The following is a 19,657-nucleotide window of genomic DNA, read 5'->3' on the forward strand; positions in this document are numbered from 1 at the left end:
CTCTTTATATTCTATATATTTATGCTATAATTTTCAAATTTTCTGGTATGACAGCTACGCCTACCATAATTGATTTTGATTTCAAAGAAAAAAATAGTAGTTTAAACTTAACAGATAAGTATAGAAATTATTAATCAATAAGAAAGAACCAGTGTAGAAGCCTTTTGTCGCTAGAAAAAAGAGAGGAGAATATCGTTGTGTCTCGATTATATTTTCTCGTCTTCTCGATGTTAAAAAATTTATTATTACACCCATACACTCCTAACACGTGACTTATCAAAATCTTAACCTACTTAAAAAAATCGGTGTTTCCATCCTCCGTCACTTGGTGACATCATTCACAGACTATCCACTTGCCCAAAAAAAAAAACTTGTGCTCTAGGTGGAGGGAACAAAATGACCACATAAACTTGGAAAAAATATTGTCAAAAAAATCTAAAATCATGAAAAAATCCATCGTAAAAAAAAAGAAAAGAAAGGCCATGGTATTCGTCTCATGAAACACAATGGAATAAGTGAAAATTAAGAAATATGTGTAAACAAGCTGGACCAAACCTACACGAGCATATTACAATGAGTACTCATTCATGGTAAGACACTTATTTTTTACACACATTTGATAATTCATGTTATTTAATTTATTTTATAAATATACGTAAATGTAAGTTGTAATTAAAATAAATTTAATAATAAATACAATCATAATAAAATAATGTGCTACTAAATCATCGGCACCATATACTAAAATAGAAAGAGAGCTTTTTTTTTCACCAAAGAAAACGAAGTACTGCTTCAAATGTACTCCCGTTATCATGCATCGCTGGTATGACAGCACCTATTATACAGATTTATTGGTATATTTTTATACAATAATAAACTTTTAATTGTATAATTAACTATTGCTCAATTTCTTTAAAGTTGGATTTATATACAAAACTAAAAAGAATATGATAAAGTATCAATGTCAATTTTTCTCGTCGTAACGCACGTATATTTTTCTACTCCGTATTATACTTTCCGGCCACCTGAAAAGACAAGAATGCCCCAGCCTTTTTCTATGGAACGTAATCCTGATCAACTTCCTCACCCCGCCCTATATAGCACGTAACTATACTATCTTCCTTTCCTCCGTCATCCCTCCCGTTCGCGGCAGCGACAGCCGGCCGGCCGGCGAGCTCCGCCTCCTCCTCTACCTTGCGGCGGCCCAGTACAGGCTTCCCCTCCTCCTCCTCCTCTCTCTCTCTCTCTCTCTCTCCCCTCCCGCCGCGAGTAGGGGCGCTGCCGTCCTTCATCCTCGCCGGTGAGCATCCATCCACATCCTCTTTTCTCATCCCTCTCTCTATCTATCCACGCACTCCACTTTCTTCCTCTTAGAACCCTAGATAGGTTCTCACCTGCATCTGTCTCAATTCGTCTTAATAATAGTCTTAAGAGAGACAAATAACAGTTTTGTTTTGTTCCCAAAAAAAGTGTGGGGATTCACCCCCCCCCCCCCCCCTGCTATGAACTGTGACTGCGACACCATGCTGAGAGATTGCTGTTCTCCTTGGGGATTATCATCTTGCAGGTAGAGAGGAAATCGGAGGGGAGAATTGCGCGAAATGGGGGCGCTTTTGAGCTCCCCGAGCAGCAAGAACCAGTCTTGGGAGCATGGCGGGGCATCGGAGCCGGATTCCTCCAAGAAGCCGCGGATGTCGGCGCCTCTGTCCGGCTGCGGCCCACCCAGGCTGATCCCGGGCCTGCCTGACGAGATCTCGCTGCAGATCCTCGCGAGGATGCCCCGGATGGGCTACATGAACGCGAAGATGGTCTCGAGGAGCTGGAAGGCCGCCGTCACCGGCGCGGAGGTGTACCGGGTGAGGAAGGAGCTGGGTGTGAGCGAGGAGTGGCTGTACATGCTTACCAAGTCAGATGATGGGAGGCTAGTGTGGAGTGCTTTTGATCCGGTTTGCAACCAATGGCAGAGGCTGCCACTGATGCCTGGGGTCAGCCATGGTGGTGGAGGGTGCAGGAGGGGCATCCCGGGGGTGTGGTTTGGGGATCTGCTGAGCGCCGGGGTGAGGATCTCCGATGTTGTTCGAGGCTGGCTTGGCCAAAAGGATTGTTCGCTCGACAGGATTCCGTTCTGCGGTTCCACAATCGGGATGGTCGACGGCTGCATCTATGTTTTGGGGGGATTCTCCAGAGCTTCCGCGATGAAATGCGTGTGGAGGTATGATCCTTTCGTCAATGCGTGGCAGGAGGTTAGCTCGATGAGCACCGGCCGCGCCTTCTGCAAGGCTAGCCTGCTGAACAACAAGCTGTATGTTGTTGGTGGTGTCAGCAAAGGCAAGAATGGGTTGGCTCCGCTCCAATCCGCCGAGGTGTTTGACCCAAGAACAGGAATTTGGGCGGAGATGCCCGACATGCCGTTCTCCAAAGCACAAGCTCTGCCAACTGCCTTCTTGGCTGAGCTACTGAAGCCCATTGCTACCGGGGTGACCTCATTTGGAGGCAAGCTTTATGTTCCTCAAAGTCTGTATTCCTGGCCGTTCTTTGTTGATGTTGGTGGGGAGACCTTTGATCCTGAGACAAATTCATGGGCAGAAATGCCTGTAGGAATGGGCGAGGGCTGGCCTGCGAGGCAGGCTGGTACAAAGTTAAGTGCTGTCATAGATGGGGACCTGTATGCTTTGGAGCCATCAACTTCTTCTGATAGAGGTAAGATAAAGATTTATGATCCTCAGGAAGATACTTGGAAGGTTGCGGTTGGCCAGGTACCTGTAGGTGATTTTGCGGAGTCGGAATGCCCGTACTTACTTGCAGGATTTCTTGGCAAGCTCCATTTGATCATCAAAGATGTAAATAGCAAGATCAATATAATGCAAACTGATGTCCTGAAGCCTGTGGAGTTGTCGGCCCCTGGAACTGTCTCAACATGCCAAGATCAACATCTCTCTTCACAACAGGAAACTAATCTGTGGAAAGTTATTGCGTCGAAAGATCTTGCGGCTGCTGAACTAGTCAGTTGCCAGGTGCTCAACATATAATTTGTTATGCTTTTACTTTTTGCAGCATTGCATCAGTTGAGTAGAATTGCTTCTGCTACCATCTGATAAAGTCAACGGTAAACTTGCTGGGGCTATCACCGTAAGTGAAAATGATTCCTATCTCTGTATGGTTTGGATATGTGAGTAATGAGCTGCGGGAATTAATTCGGACAGCAATGTACATATGTATATGCAACCAGTGTGTAATCCAACTGTATAAAGTGATAAGATGGAGAAAACCATACTGCTTTCTCCCGTTCTCAGGGCAACAGTGCTATCTCAATCACCACTGCCAAATATATGATCTTTTTTTCCATTGTTATTCTGGTTGTAGTGATTGCTATTTTTTTCCTCGCTTCTTGATGGAAAGAATGTGCATTGAATCAGTTGATCCTCATGTGTAAACTGTTCTCGATATAAAACGAAATAAATGTGCTGATAACCTTATGTCCTGGGTTGTTGGAACTTGAAACTTTCTACAAGGAAATGCAATGTCCAATTGTTGTGAGCTGCATGCTGAGACCGGTATCAGGTCTTCTCTTCTCTCCTTATCCAATTGAGCCTTCCAGAATCTGGAAAAAGGCAAATTCTGACCTACACTTTTCTGTCAAACAGATATTAAATCACTTTGTTCCACTGGAAATGATGTGTCTTGGAGAATCTGCTCTCCTTTTGCGTGTCAAAGTGTCATAGCCTGATGAATCTGTGATCACAATTTGGCATTGATTCTTGTCTCACCATCTGAAGTTTAGCACCAGATTCCTGAATGCCAGTTTGCATCATGCCCATGCATCAGCAGTGCTTTGCCCTTTTCTTTCTTGAAATTCCATTCTCTACCTACTGCCACTCTCTAGAATCTGTCTATTCTTTTTGTGCTTGTCAGTTCTTTGCTTTTCGTCCACGTAACATCGCTAAAATATTTCTATGCATGAGAATATCATCATACGTAAGCAGATTACGTATGCTTTGGATAATACTATTATCATCACTAATGGCATCATAGGAAGCAAGAGATTAGCAGTATGAAACGTATCCATGATGGCTGATGCCTTGCACATGATTGCCTCCGAGTTGAAATCTGTGTGGTCAAAAATGTGAAGCTCTCGAGTACGGCCGTAGTTGTCTACACTGTAGACTTGCCGCCACTATTGTAGACTAGTCAATTGTTGATAATTAAGTATGGTATTTAACTATTTGTTTGATACCGTGACCGGTTCAGAAAAACATTTTTTGACAGATTACACACTTCACAGATGCCGGTATTACGTAATGATATTTCGTTTTCACATCAGAATATACATGGAAGAGAATAAATATAATTAGAAGCTTTTTGTGTTAGCCAGTAGTAATAATTAACAACAGCACAACATGGACTGTTCATCCAGTCTAGGCTGAAAACACCCTAAAAAAAACTGTGAGATACAGTCAACACATGTGAATACACACTTGGAAGGCTGCTGGTTCTCAGCATATTATAACAATTAGATTTAACAAGAATGTTTCTGGGCAGGAAGGGATTGTACAAGATGATGTTACATTTTATGTATATGACACACAAACTCTACAACTGATTTCACATGCTGAGATTCTTCTACTGATATTTACATTACAAAAAGTATTCCCGTGCCGTCGCAGAACTAAGACCGTTTACAAATTCTCTTTCCATTTCTCTTTGTTTTCCCTATGATCTCATGGGTGATCGGCTCTTCAGGTTCATCTCAAGCTTCTGCCTCTCTCCCTCCACTTCAGCAAACTGCACGCTGAGCTCCGAGTACCTGCCCTGAATATCTTTTAGCTCACTTTCTACTGCCACCTGCCTTCTCTTCAGCTCAATAGTATCCTGTATCAGTTCATTGATGTCCCTGAAGCTTTGGAATACTGCTGCTTCATCATTATGTTGCTTCAGGAATGAACTGAGGAGAAAAAGAAAGCAAGGGATCAGCCTTCAGCTGAATAAGAATGGACTAGCTTTACGAAACACAACGAAAATTCACTTTACCTCTTGTCTAGCCAGTTTTGTTTTGGAGAAAACTAGTATCCTTACGTAGATCCAGAAAGAAAATTAGAAAGCACAGTTTCTCGAAATTCAGGAGTTCTAAATAAATGTGATCTTTTAGGTGTATTATTGTAGACCGAGGGCACAGGCTCCTTTTTATTATTACTATTATTGGAGGGTTACATTAAATTTCCAATACTTTACTTGATATTACATAATACACCTTTTATATGTCATTCTCTTTCTATTTGACTTTCAGTTATCACAATTTAATGTATCACTCTGTTTCATATTATAAGTTACTTTGGGTTTTTACTAAATCAAACATTTAAAAGTTTGATCAAATTTATAAAAAAATTATAATAACATCTACGACACCAAACTAGTTTAATTAAATCCACTATTGAATATATTAGTATATTTATTTTGCGTTGAACATATTGCTATAACTTTTTATAAACTTGGTTAAACCAAAGATGTATGACTTAAAAGACAAACATAAAGTGACATAATATGAAACGGATAGAGTAAAAGCTAAAACAATTGAAGTGACTTGAATATATGTAATGTACTAGTTAGTTTCATAGTTTAAACATGTTAACAGTATCGAGTGCTTTTGCAACAAAAAAGAGCACAGGACATGTTTGATACAAAATCACACTTTGGTTTTGAACAGTACAATGTAAGGACCTGAACGATTCACTCTTACCCATTTGAATGCGTGTGGGCAATCAGGCATTTAACTAGCAAGAGTAAAAATATGCTTTGCTACAGAACAGCGAACATGAAAGAAGAGAAAATGACTGAATGTAGCTACCTCTGGAAAAGGATGTCTGTTTTCTTCTTTGCTTGGAGTGCTTCTGCTAGTTCGAGTTCCAAAGCAAGTACTCTTTCCAAGGCATTTCCAGAACCAGGAAGCTCTTTAAATGAAGGGAAAATGTTCCTTAAATGTTCATTTGCCTAGAAAGTGACATATTAAAAAGCAAGCATAAAGTAAATGCCAAGCTGGCTCACGTTTAATAGTACAACAAAATGGGGGAGACGTGCATACCATATCAAGCTGTGACAATGCCCTTTCCAAACCACTGAGTGATGGGTCAGTTAGATTAATGTCCAGGGGAAGAAGAGGAGACAAATTCTCGTTTTTCAGTCTTTCCAGCTGCATATGCAAAACAGTACCTAGTAGTTACAGTCTTCCTTATTTACCACAACAAGTGTATAAATAAACTTGTCATCTGTATCATGCCATGTCTATATTGTAAAATGTCAGTCCTTAGTTGCTTGTATTCACGTTTTGCTTATAGATAGTAAACACTGAATATGTTTATATGTGTATGAGTGTATGTTACATATATCGCATGCACTTTATATTTGTGACACATATATGACGATATCCTCAGTACCCTGAAATAGGCTCAAATATTTAGAAACCTTCCAGACATGCGGCCGTTGAACATATAACTAACTAGATTGGTTTTCTTCGAGTAAGAAGCCATAATCATTTTTTCAGCAGGTACCCAGGGATATATCCGGCCATTTGAGAACTTGTAAGAATGCAAATTGTGTTTGAAGAAATAATACCCCAAGATAGGTTTTAACATACCTCCTCCTGGAAATGATTCAACTCTACTGCTAATTTCCTATGCTCCATAGAAATATCTTTGATGGCAGTTTTACCAGGCGAGTGATTCTCTAAAGATGACTCACATTCCTTCTGGCAATTATTCAAAAGAGTAAAAACAAAGTAAGTTGAGAAAGCAATCTGATGTAATATCAATACTGAAACAAAATAAAGGAATAAAAAAGTGAGTCAATGTGGTTCAAAATATTTATCTGTTAACTATATTTCCTTGTTGCAAGCAGTAAAACACAAATGAAAGACAAATCAGAGGGTGCATTGACACTAGTATGCAAATACCAAAAAGCAGATTAATATCATCTAGAATGGAGCAATAATTTGCGTGAGCCTCTGATACCACCTCTAAGTACCGACACTCCCAACACCTACTTTGCTCTAGGTTCCTCACTAGATCCTAAACAAACTGTCCAACTTTATCAAAGATCTGACAATGCATGAGGATTAAACTTCTTGTGGACATCATGTTAATCATATTCCAGTCCAAAACTCCGATAAATTTTCTAAAAACTTCATAGAAAAGTATTTATGGGAGCCACATGAAAAAAGAGTTGTACAGAAACAGGAGTCAGCTTTGACTAATAGCAACAGAATTTACTTAGTTAATAATTAATATTTTTCCCTTTTACAATCACTTTCTTTTGCCGTAGTTTAACTATAAACAAGCACAAATGCATACACACATTGTTGGATAATGACTCAGAGATAAATATTAGTCTTAGTTCCATGCGTGCCTATAAATATAGACTGCAATTGTACATGTGACCATGTACCGTTATGAATTGATGTTGTCCCCCGTGGTTTTTTTTCTCTCCACCTTGGAGGGATTTTCCACGTAAAAATTTGTCTCCTTTTGCCCTATTTTTCCTAACACTAATGAATTATTTATTTTGTACCCTAAGTCTAGCTTTTCAACGTTAAAGCACATTCTCTAGGACTCAAGGTCATGATATGGTTCTCAAGCTAAGCTATGAATATACTTCTACTATAGCAAAACTCATATTCTGTTTATGTGCAATTGAAAAAACCTTGGCAGATTTTCATCTAGAAGCTTGACTATGTGCAGTATTTTTCATTAAATTGGTATGCATGTTACTGAGGTGAATAACGTGTAGATTGATTACCTCTAAGTTCTTGTATGGCAAAGATTTGGCATCTTCGTCCTCCCCTGTTGCCAAATCTGATGAAACATTTGTGCTTTGGATTCTGTCTTCATCTTGCTGTAATCGTGAATCAACTTCTGGCAAATGTTTTGCTGTCTTTGATGAAGACCCAGGTTTAGCATCTCCAAGAATTTGTCCAATGGATGTAGCACCAGAGGTGCATGATACAGAATTATCAGGCACAGTAGGACTGTCAGCTAATGCCATGTTCTCAAACAATTTTTTAACCAGGTCAAGTTCCCCCCTTATTCTGTTGCGTTCCTCAGTGCACTCCTGAAGAGTGGCCTCAATCTTCTGTTTTTCTTCCATGCAGCAATCTAAGTTTAACTTTGTGCATTCCAGTTCTGTTACTATGTTGTCGTATGCATTAGAAAACTCCCTTTTATCAGATGATGCATCCTGCATCTCCAATTCCATTTCAGAGATTTTCATTGATAACTCTTCAATTCTTTTAGCGAGAGCAATCTCATTTTTCCGCCCAGTTTCAACCTCATCCAAAGCACTTTGCAGCTTTAGCAACATCTCTTCAGCATACTTTTTCGAAACAAATACCTGACCTTTCAGTTCTTGAACCTTTGTTTCGTACTGCTCTTTAATGAATGCAATTCTGAGGGATTCTTGCATGGCAAACAATGAACCCTCTTTCTCCTTTCTTCCAGCTTCAGCCTTCTCTTTTAGCTCTCTCAAATGGATAGACAAATTCTTGAACTCTTCCGCCTTCAGAGTTTGTTCAGCAAGTTTTTGAGTAAGATCCTTGTTCCGTTCTTTTAAATTCGCTAATTCATGTCCAGAATCCTGGAGCAATGACGATATTTCAGTACGTTGTTCCTCCAGTTTTGATCTTAGAACCATGTTTAGAATTTCAACCTCATCTTTTGTAGATCTCAAATCATCAACCTGCTCTTCAAGATTTGTCAATAAGACTTTAAGCTGCAAAATGTCATCTTTATACTTCAAAACTCTCTCACTGCTATCAATTGATTCAACTATATCTCGAGAATTGTTAGTACCAACTTGAAACAATTGTTCTTCGTTTCTTTTTATAAGCTCTTGAAGTCCGTCCTTCTCTTGATTAACCCTAGCAAGGTCATTTTCTAAAGAATGGATGGCTGCTTCAAGCGTGGCAATCCTATCAGTTAATTCTGCTTCAGTTGACATGTGTACCCTTAATAAATCATCAGCTTCTTTGTTCTTATGCTGGATTTTTTCAAGGTCATTTCTCAAGAAACCAAGTTGTCCTGTAAGCTCCTCAACCAGATTTCTCATATAACTAGCTTCAGTTTCGGTGGCGAGTGTGTCCTTCAGAACTGTTGCTAACCGGTCTTCAGTATTGGAAAGCTGAGACTGGAGTGAGATATTTTTATAGTTGAGGTCCATCTGGACTTGTTCACTTTGTGAAAGAGCATCTTGCATCAAACTGTTTGCCCTTTCCATGTCCAAAACCTGGTTCCTCAGACGATTTAACTCTGTTCTGTGCTCATCAAAGGAAAGCAGGGCCTGATCCTTATGACCAAGTTGTGACGTCAGACTTGCAAGGGTAGACTGAAGCTCTTCCATCAGACTTTTTTCTCTTAGCAAATTCTCATCACTAGATCTCAGATCATCTTGCAAACTTCTGATTTCATTTTCCATATGCATCATAGCTTCATCTTTAGATTGTAATGACTGGGTAAGAATTTTGTTCTCTTCCTCAGATTCTGCAAGAGTAACTTTGGTCTTCTCATGTTCCTCAACAACAGCAGCTATATCCTTCAACTTTGCAACAAGAGCTTCATTCTCACTGGTAATGTTCTGCAGTTCACCTTCCATTTGTGCCAGCCTTGATGTTAAGTCGGCATTTACAATGCAATACTTTTCTTGAGCCTCTGAGCTAATCTTAAATTTGTGTGTCATGTTTTGCAGTTCTTTCTCAAGCATCTCCATACGTTCCTCAGAGAAAATCAGTTTATTATTTGTGGCATCCAAATCAAGTTGATACTTCTGCTTCATATCAAGAAACTCTAGCTCAGAATTGTCCTTACTGCTTCGGAGAACATCACACATTTCTTCAGCTGCCTCCTTCTCCTTACGTAGTCGAAGCACCTCCTGGCATGACTGCTTCTGTAAGAATTCCAAGCTTGCCATGACAGCATTGTAATTCTTCTTTTCAAGTTCATGTCGCACAGATGCCTCATCTAAGTTAGAAATGCCAATGTCCTTGCTGGAAGAAATAATCTCATTGAATATGCTGTTCATTTGGTCTTGAAGGGACACAGAGACAATTTCCATATCATTATTTAATGTGGACTGTTTATGTAATTCATCTTTCATGGCCTCAAAATTTTCCACAACTGATCTGAGTTCATCCTTAAGATGACTGGTTTCCAGACCTTTTTGCATCAAAAGATCCTCAAATTTCTTCCTATCTTCAGCACAGGCCCTGTACCTGCTTTCACAAGATTCATGTTCCTGAACATATCTTTCAGATTCTGTGAGCTTTGCCATCAATAAAGCGCTTTCAGCTGACATATCTTGGAGTTTTGCTTCTAAGATTTGGTTCTTCACCATGAAATCATCACATTTCAAAATGTATCCTGCTTCAGTTTCTTTCACACTTTTGGCTTGGTCCAATGCAGTATTCAACTTCAGCACTAAAGAATCCCTAGCATCATTAGAGTCACGAAGCTGTACTTCTAGCATGTGCAGTCTTTCCTGCATTAGCTTGATTGTACCCAACGCAGTATGGTGAGCCTCACGTAGCACATCAGAAAATACCTGCCACTCTATGTTCGCCATATACATTTCTAAAACCTCAGATTCCATTGTTGAGGAGGCCTTATCTAGTTTTTCAATTTGGGAGTGATCAACCTGAAGATTAGTATTACTTAGAACTTGAAATTCAGGTCTCTTACGGATCTCTTCCATTTTAAGGGTCCGAAGAAGACTTTTCTGGCCATCCATTTTGTAAGTGAGATTATCTGGTCTGCCATTTTCTGCTGAAAACGCTTGTGATTCAGGGTCAGACATGTACGGCCCACGTTCCTTGTTAGCACCTAAATCTGCTATTGCAGATTGTTCTTCAGGGAAACTCTCAAAATCCTCTATAATGGATTGCTTTGCAAGAGTTTCATTTGACTCGTACATTGAGAGAACCTGAAAGGACAGCAACTCAAGATCTTTCTGTAGACGCTCCACAGCAGCAGAATAATTCCATCGAACCCTCTTTAGTGCAGTTTCTGTAGCAACTGCCCTCCTCTCAAAATCCTTGTTTTGAGCTTCTAATGTTGTTCTGTCCTCAACAAACCTCATCAATTGATCATTCATTTCCTCATGCATTTTCTGCTTCTGGGCTTGGAGAACAGAAACAGTGTAGAAACAAGAATTGTGTTCTTTCCTGAGATTTTCCAATTCCATTTCTGTCTGCTTCTGTCGTTCCTCAAGTTTGTGGATAAAAGATTCATAGTAGCGCTCCATCTGGCTCATCTTCTCTAACAGATTCTCCTTCTCAGTTTTTGAGTCCTCCAACTTCTGAAAGAGCTCGCACATTTTCTCCTCCATTGTGCCTGTACTGCCAGAGGTTTTCTTGTTGGAATCATGGTCACGCCCTAAACTTGGTTGATGAGAAGCATTTGTGGGTGGAACCAAGTGTTCTAGATAGTGATTTTCTTTCATCTGTCCAGTCTGCACACCTTGCTTGAGGTTCTCAATGACACGCTGAAGAGCCCCCAGATCAGCAAGAAGAAAATCAAGATCAGCTGCTTGGAGTCCATGCAGAGCATTATTTTTAGTCTGCTGAAGTTTACTTTCAAGAAGCAGCAATCCTTGCAACCATTCATTTTGAAGATCATGAACTGAAGTATCTGTAAGAACATTATTTCCAAACTTACTTGATGTATTCCCTTGGCCAGCAGCTGTCATGAGATTATCTTCTCCATTTGCCTTGTGCTGCAAGAGTTTAGCAGATTTCATTTCTTGTAGCTCTCTTTTCAGATTGAAACACTCTGTCCTTAGCGAGGATACTTCAGCACTAAGCTGGTTATGTGACATAAGCTCAACACCAAGCTGTTGGGCAAGACCCTGTGTTTCAGTACCTAATTTGTCAGAAACATCCTGCAGAGATGTCGCCTCTGACTTGAGATGAGAAAAAGCTGACTCCGCCACCTCCAATCTGGTCCTGAGTTGATTATTCTCCTCATGAGCAGCAGCTAGATCATGACCAGTGGAAAGCTCTGGACTCCATCCATAACTCCAGTCATTGCTCCCTTGTGGTGAAAGGTGCTTACTCCGAAATGGCCCCTTTTCTGGGGTAGGACTTTGACATGTAGAAAGCGATAGATCACCTGAGATTGTTGTCCTAAAGCTATTGACTTCATGACCACCATATGGATCAATTTTTTCAGTAAAAAGACCATCAGAATTGTGTGATGAGTTTTCATAGTCTTCAGTAGACCCTGCAGAATCTTCTGTCAAAGGGAACGCCGAAGAAGTTTCTTTCAACTTGATCCTTGCATTAGCCTGTTCAAATGATCCAAATAATTATTGTGAGTAACAGAGAATTCAGCGACTTAATACACAAACAAATCAGGGAGATGATTCAAATAAACTACTCCTACTCTCCCTCCCTCTATACTGTTTCTCTAAAGAAAGTATAATAGATTATGTAAAAGGCATATTCCACAGGTTATCATGACCTTAGATGTTAGGACATTTCTCTAGTAATGTTAGTAAAATCAAGAATTCAATATAGATTGAACAATCCACCTAAAAGACCAGACAACCAGTGTCACGTGCAGTTCAGATGGCCTTCGACCCAGGCAGTACAACTATGACAATGAAGTAGGGATAGATAAAATACTAGAAGCTCTTGATTTATTTCTGCTTGCGTTCAATGAACCAGTTTGATTGCATCTCAAGTCAACAAAAAAAATATTTACTAATAAACCATGTACTTAAGTTACTACTACAATGGAAACAATATATGGATTTATTATATGTGAAATGGATAGGATATAATTGCAATGTCAAGACAAACTTTGTACATTGTACTAATTATTTATTTAGATATAGACACTGTAGGATCCTACAGTAATTTTCCTTTAAAAAAAAGAGAGAACAGAGAATATACTTTTGAGAATATGCCTCAGATGAATAAATCACCTTTCATCCAAGGAAAACATAAAGCTCACTTTGAAAAAGAACCACACACAATTGTCACTATATGAGAATACATAAGATTAACTAACCTTATGACTATAAATGTCCGATGATGCCACACCAATTTCAGAAGGATCATGACTTCTTTGGTTCACTAACTGCTGAGAACTTCTGGCACCAGTTTCTCTTTGCTGCTCAAACTCCCTGCAGTAAGCAACCATTAATAAAAGTTGGAATCAATAGTTAAAATTAACTTCAATGTTGCATAGTAACTCAACCTGAAGCCAGTTTTGGTGGTAAGGAGTTGTGCTGTGACCTGCAATAGTACTCATTAAAGAAAAATATTTGAAAAAAAAACAGAAGGAAATAAAAATAAAGAACTGTTAAGATTACTACTTCTCAACAATACAAAGAACTGTTAAGATCACTATTTGTCAACAATATCAGAATTGTGATAATTCTATGTAAAATTCATACATGTAATACTGTCCCAAATTCACAACCACGAAGAGGAAGTGCTATTGAGGTAGGCTTCAGTGCTTCTGCAAATTCGGCAAGATTCACATCGATCTCTCCAAGAATACTAGATCGAGAAGTACCCTGGTTTTCCAAGAAACAGCAAAAAGAGAGTAAGCATTACTTGATGAACCATGTGTGCAATGTGCCTATGCTTGACACATGAAGATATAGGACCAGGGAAAACAATGTCTAGAACACACCATAGCCACAACAATCTTATAGAGTTTGTCATCATATGTCTTGGTCCTAGAATCCTGAAGAAGTCGTGTTGCTTCATATATAGGATCTGGCCATTTGCAACTTCCATTCCTCACATTTGCTTTATTTGTCTTTGCAGATATCTTTCCCGTATCAGCAGAAATGAAGGACAAAAATAGCTTGTCCCACCCTGCTGATGGAATCTACAACAGAAACAAGAACCCATGTCATGATTATTCCAGCATGGATGAGCATGCAACATTCCTGATTAATTTAAGAAGAATTGCATAACTCATAATATTAGTTACTAAACAGAAAGTAATTAGCAGTGTCCATTTTTTTTCAGTTGACAAACATCAAGAAAGAATAGAAATGACCACAATATAAATGTCCTGCAACTTACATTTGTAGCATGGAATTGTAGCCGGAAGACAACCTTGACTTTTGCTTTTTCAATCTTCCATTTTGGTACCCTTGACATTGTGCCAGTATCAAGACAATTCCCAGAAAGGGAAATCTTTATAATTCAAACATCTCTCATTTCTAGAAGGATCAGATTTCTGTTCTCTGCAACGCAACCATCAAAAGGTAAATAAAATCCATTGCACTTCCCACAATGCAATTGGCCCTAGACTCATACTATAGCTCGGAAACATCAATGAAGTAATGCACCCAGCTATCATGTAAGCATATTTAGTTTCCCAATGAAGGCGAAAGATATGAACAGATACAGTTAAGTCACAAATATCGACTATCCCATGTACTAAGAAATGTCATGGTTATAATGTATAGCTGGTTCAGCAGCATGGAAATCGGTGGGCAAGATTGTGATGTCCCACAAAGAAGATAGGTGCTATTTGCTGTTTGGGGAGGGAGCATGTGTTCCTCTGCAGTTAACCATTTTTATTGATTTTGCAAATGAAACCGATCAGCATCATGAAATATATACTGGAACTCTGGAAGAACTCACATAAAAGAAATACAAGCACAACACAATTGCATGTGCTACCAAAAGTTTGCTAAAGGGATCATTCATACTTAATCAACAGTTCAACACACCTCATACAATGTACAAAGCTCAAAGCTACCAGTTTCTCAAATGTAAAACATAGTGAAATAAACGTAAAAGATAGTGAAAAAATGACATTAGTAAGGACAGATTGACAGAAAACTCCATTTTTTAGCATGTTAGCTCGGATCAAATGAAAAGCAGAAGAAGCACCAAGCAGAACTAAGATTCCATGATAACCTGCAAAGTTCCCACTTTCCACAAAACAGAATCCAACACTAGGCCAAAAAAAAAGTCTAAATGCAAGAATTCTAAAAGGCTGCATTCAGGAAAAAAAAAACTACCATTCTGCTTCTCATGGAAATAAACAGAATCTCAACATTACCTCCAAAAAGCCTAATCTTTCCACTAAAGACTAATATGGTACCATATCCAAAGACCCCATAAATAATAGAACCCATCGGCATTGTACAAACAACCAACCAAAAGCATATCCAACTAACTGAAAAGGCTTTGAAATTTAATCAAGAAGCAAACCCCAGCCAACTCAGAACCACCAGAACCTCTAAAAAGCTCCAACGGTTTGCAATTTACCAGCAAAGACCACACCTGTGCACCAAGTACAAGATTTAATGCTAAAATGTATAATGCACCACAATGAAACAACCCTGATCCACTTAAGGACGTAGTTCACTGGAGATGAAATGCACAACACAGATTGAGCTTTTCAGTACAAGGGAATTTTATCAGCATTGGTAAGATTTCACCAAAAAGTTGGAAGAACTGGCCCCAGATAACGATCCCCTTTGCTCTAAAGAACCTCCACCAGCATTGGCTGAACAATCCCAAAAGGAAAACCAATCACACCAACTAATACCCGGCAAAATCACACCAACTAAAGCACCGAATCAAACCACTAACAACCCAGGCCCCTCCACAAATTCAAAACAACGTAAAATTAATCCAAAAAAAAACTGCACCTTTCTGCACTGAACAGTACAGTTCCCAAAAAAAATACTCCGGTACAGTACATCTCTAGCCAAAAATTCACTTCCTTGCTGCAAATGATACAGATTTTTCAGTGACTAAGCCGATTGATTGCAATCAGATCCGCCGAAAACCCCCTCCACAGCTGAGCGAAAATTCCCAAAAGGAGCGAGATTTGGGCGGGTATCTCCCCGGATCTGCCCAAACAGGCGAGGAATCGAGCGCTACTGTTGGTGCATTCCTCTCCTCCTACTATCCCATCTCCCATTGCAAGAACCACACGCCAAATTGACGGAAAAAGATTCAGCATTTGGCACCTCTCCGCTCCTCCGCCGCCTCTGACGCCGACGCCGACCTCGCCGGAGAGACAGAGAGAGAGAGAGGCCCCCCTTCGCCCCACCTCTCTCTCCCTCTTCTCCGCGTTCACTCCACCCAGCCTCCCGAAAATGAGTGAACCAACCAAGGCAGTAAGGCTTACCTTCCGGGTTGGACGGGTGAGCGGGGGTGGGGTGGTGCAGCCGGCAGGGCGCCGCGCGCCGGATTGCGCCGGCGAGTCGGCGACGGACGGGCGGGCGGGCGGGTGGCGTCTTCGGTCGGCAGTTGGGCCGGTGGTGATCTAGCCGCCGCAGCAGCTGCTGCTGGAGTTGTTGCTGGCTTGCTGCTGCTTCTCCTAGTGAGAGAGAGAGAGAGAGAGAGAGGGGGCTGTAGAGAGAGAAAGACCGGGAGGGTTAGTAGGATGGTCGCCCCGCGCAAAGGAGGTGATTTGGGTTTTGATTAATGGAGGAGGAGGTGATCTGGAGCGTGGAGGTTGCTTACCGGGCAGGGAAGGACACACCATAATCATGCCTGTTTGGTCCGCTTAATCAATTCATCACCACATCACATAAACAATTAATTAATTATTGTTATTACAGTTTACTCCCTATGGAAAAAAACCAATTCTCCGGTTTCCGTATCCAATGTTTGACCATCCGTCTTATTTGAAAAAATTTTAGAAAATTAGAAAAAATTAGTCACACGTAAAGTACTATTCATGATTTATCATCTAATAAAAATAAAAATATCAATCTTAAAAAAATTTTAAATAAGACCTTGAGTCAAAATTTGTAAGTAAAAAGTAAAAAATTGGTTTATTTTGGGACGGAAAGAGTAGGTTTTAAGGTATTTTGGCTTTCCCTCGTGATTAATAATAATCATATATAACATATATATTTATTTATAAATAGATCTAAAAACAAGATATCATATAACCGGGAGCAGATAGAGTAGCGAACAAATAAACACGCCATATAGGCCAAGGATTTTTCTTTTTAACTTACCCTCGAATAACCGTAAGTTATTCATTGCTTTAAATACGATGAATTTGATTTTATTATATCGATAGTAGGTGCAGTAAATATTATAAGGGTAAAATTGAAATTAAAACATATAACATTATGATAAATTTATGTGTTATATATCATACTAAAATAATAGATGTAAATATATATTACCAAAGTTTTAATAAAATATTTAATATACATACGATTTCTTGCGCTACCTTGTATTTACCCTAGGCCAAACATATATGCTGAAGCGTATACACACGCGTAGCCCGCTCCTATTAGCACCTTCGACAGACTGATCGCCGGCATATGTCGAGATTGGTGAAAGCTATTACAAGATATCAGAGATTTAATTTGGCACGTTATCGCTTGTTCATAAGATGTTTGTAAAAGATGCTTTGTACATTTATTTATTTTTTTTTCTATAAAGATGCATGTGCCTGTTTATTTTCTCATGGTTTCTATTTTTTTGAGAAAAAATGGTTTTCTACCCAGAGGTTGATCACAAATTGCATGATATGATGTTCATTTATTTTTGTCGGTGAGAGTAGTTCTCAAAATCCCCCTCCTAATAACTTGCTTTAAAAAATACAAAAAATATACTTAAATGGGCTTCCATTTCACATTATATGGTTCGATTGGTTGTTGGTAACATCCTCTTACGTGCATTTTAGGATGAATGAGCAGGAGGTATGTCAAGTTTGTCATTTCAAGGAAAATTTGGTGTCACTGCTACCTTTTGTTTGACATTAATGTTACCCCTGTTTGAGGCCTATCACTTCAAATCGCATAAAAGGCATTGCACACCAACCAGTCTAAGAGCCCCTTTATTCACAGGATAGGAAAAACACGGTAATTGGAAAAACGCAGGAATTGAAGTGGTATGATTCTTCAATCTCGCGGGAATCAAAAACACAGGAAAAGATGATATGTGTCTTTTAATAGTGCCATAGGAAAAACTTAGGATTGTATTCCTTTAGTTCATTTTCACAGGAAAATAAGAAAGAGGTCTAACCTCTTTGGAAACTTTTTAGAAGTGTTCCTTTCCTTTCCTATGAATCAAAGGCATACAAAGGAAAAAAATCCATAGGATTGTGAATCCTACAAAATTCCTATACTAATCCTTTGAATCAAAGGAGCCCTAAAGGATTTGGTTATAACCTCTAAAAAAACAAGGATTTGGGTATGAATTCAATAGGGGTAGAAAAGTAATATATATATATATATGTATATATATATATATATATATATATATATATATATATATGTATGTATGTATGTATATGTATTCCCACTTGGCTCATAAAAATAATGTGTTAATTTTGGATAAAATGTACTCTTCAAATTAAAACTGTAGTATTAAATTTCTTTTTATGATAATGGATAAGAATATGGCATCTATATTCATAAGTGGATATATAAACACAAAATTTAATGAGTAAATTTTATAAAAACTACACATAGTTTGATCAAACTACCACAAAACTACAAATTTAAGAAGGTGTATCATACAACTACACATTTAACAACAATTTTTTTAAAAAAATACATATTTAAGGCAATATATCGCAAACTACAGATTTAACATCAATTTTGTTATAAAACTACAACCTTTCTAACTTAAGACAGACAACAGTGGAACCTAAAACTAGTTCTTTGATAACTTCATCAGTAAGTAGTTTTATGATATAAGACATTAAATCTATAGTTTTGCGATAATTTAATCAATGTACTTGTAGTTTGTAAACTTTACACAAATTTTATTACTAGTTGAGTGAATTTTACTTTGGGCTATCTTTGTTGACCAAGTTTCACTTTAAACTAGGGATGAGTACTCCTTTTCACTCAACAACATGTGTATTTGCCATCTTTTGCACTTTTTACTAGGGTTAACTATCTAGACTGTGCACACCTACTTGGGCCCAAGTAAAGCAGCAGATAGTGGTGAGGAAATGGGTCACAATGGCGGACATGTGCACACAGGACTGTCCACCACCGAGGAGAAACAACATGCAGAAATTGTGCGGGCAGGGCTAGGTCTATGTTCTTTTTTATTAAAACATAAAATATTTTTTTGATTTTTTATAGTTATTAATGGTATAGAAAAAAAATTAACTAGTAAAATTGAAAATCTATTTTAGAAATATGAGACGATGAACTTCTTAAAAAAGACCTTAAAAATAATTAATTTATCAATTCAGAAAACACACGAACCGTGACCGAAATAAAACTTAGAATAAGCTCACTCGAAGAACGTAGCCGGATGTCGGTGAGCAGCCTACATCTTGATCCTCAATACATCCTCCTCAAGTCATCCATGCCAGAGAACTAGCAGATTGGCGGCTTGAGAAGGCTCCAGCAGGAATGGCATGGAGCAGCTCAAGGTGGAAAGGGGGGAATTGAGTAATGCTATGTGTACTTAAATCTTCATTCTAAACTTTCATGAACAAGGATCTTACCCCATTTCATTTAGTCAATTAGTAGTTAATATAAGTCGAGATGCAACCACAGTTTGCCCCCATTAGTTTTCATAAAGAGTTTGTAAGAACATTTTTTATATGTATGTGTAACATTTTTCATTTTCGGGGAAATTAAGCACTACTTAGCAGAGAAGCCAAGAACATTCGTCTAGACTAGGACTATGCCGCCGCTGGTTTTTTTT

At 38.9% G+C, this 19,657-nt stretch overlaps 2 protein-coding genes across 3 annotated transcripts; one reads left to right on the forward strand and one right to left on the reverse strand.

Moving 5' to 3' along the window:
- Nucleotides 1-1,152: 1,152 nt before the first annotated feature.
- LOC102699715 (F-box/kelch-repeat protein At1g22040-like) lies at nucleotides 1,153-3,532 on the forward strand. The gene is made up of 2 exons (XM_006661654.3): nucleotides 1,153-1,300; nucleotides 1,568-3,532. Exon 2 carries the CDS (start codon nucleotides 1,602-1,604, stop codon nucleotides 3,027-3,029), a length of 1,428 nt encoding a protein of 475 aa, XP_006661717.1. The 5' UTR covers nucleotides 1,153-1,300; nucleotides 1,568-1,601; the 3' UTR covers nucleotides 3,030-3,532.
- Nucleotides 3,533-4,343: 811 nt separating this feature from the next.
- LOC102699433 (myosin-11) lies at nucleotides 4,344-14,241 on the reverse strand. Of its 2 annotated transcripts, none has more exons than XM_015841846.1 (10): nucleotides 14,078-14,241; nucleotides 13,677-13,877; nucleotides 13,435-13,557; nucleotides 13,236-13,273; nucleotides 13,047-13,161; nucleotides 7,786-12,318; nucleotides 6,629-6,736; nucleotides 6,077-6,184; nucleotides 5,843-5,985; nucleotides 4,344-4,942 (listed from the first exon to the last, which is right to left on the reverse strand). In XM_015841846.1, exons 1-10 carry the CDS (start codon nucleotides 14,153-14,155, stop codon nucleotides 4,711-4,713), a joined length of 5,679 nt encoding a protein of 1,892 aa, XP_015697332.1. In that variant the 5' UTR covers nucleotides 14,156-14,241; the 3' UTR covers nucleotides 4,344-4,710. The 2 variants fall into 2 exon arrangements, with proteins under 2 accessions (XP_015697332.1, XP_015697331.1); XM_015841845.1 differs by having other exon boundaries at nucleotides 6,629-6,739.
- Nucleotides 14,242-19,657: the final 5,416 nt, after the last annotated feature.

Source organism: Oryza brachyantha, chromosome 10 (genome assembly GCF_000231095.2).
Source record: "Oryza brachyantha chromosome 10, ObraRS2, whole genome shotgun sequence".
NCBI lineage: Eukaryota > Viridiplantae > Streptophyta > Magnoliopsida > Poales > Poaceae > Oryza > Oryza brachyantha.

Excerpts from the sequence above, each read along its gene's own strand:
- LOC102699715 (XM_006661654.3), top strand. The coding sequence starts at position 1,602 with ATGGGGGCGCTTTTGAGCTCCCCGAGCAGCAAGAACCAGTCTTGGGAG.
- LOC102699433 (XM_015841845.1), bottom strand. The coding sequence starts at position 14,155 with ATGTCAAGGGTACCAAAATGGAAGATTGAAAAAGCAAAAGTCAAGGTT. Across the intron at positions 6,740-7,785 it reads TGCCATACAAGAACTTAGAG|AAGGAATGTGAGTCATCTTT; the intron begins GTAATCAATCTA and ends AATAATTGCCAG. Across the intron at positions 6,185-6,628 it reads TGAATCATTTCCAGGAGGAG|CTGGAAAGACTGAAAAACGA; the intron begins GTATGTTAAAAC and ends TTGCATATGCAG.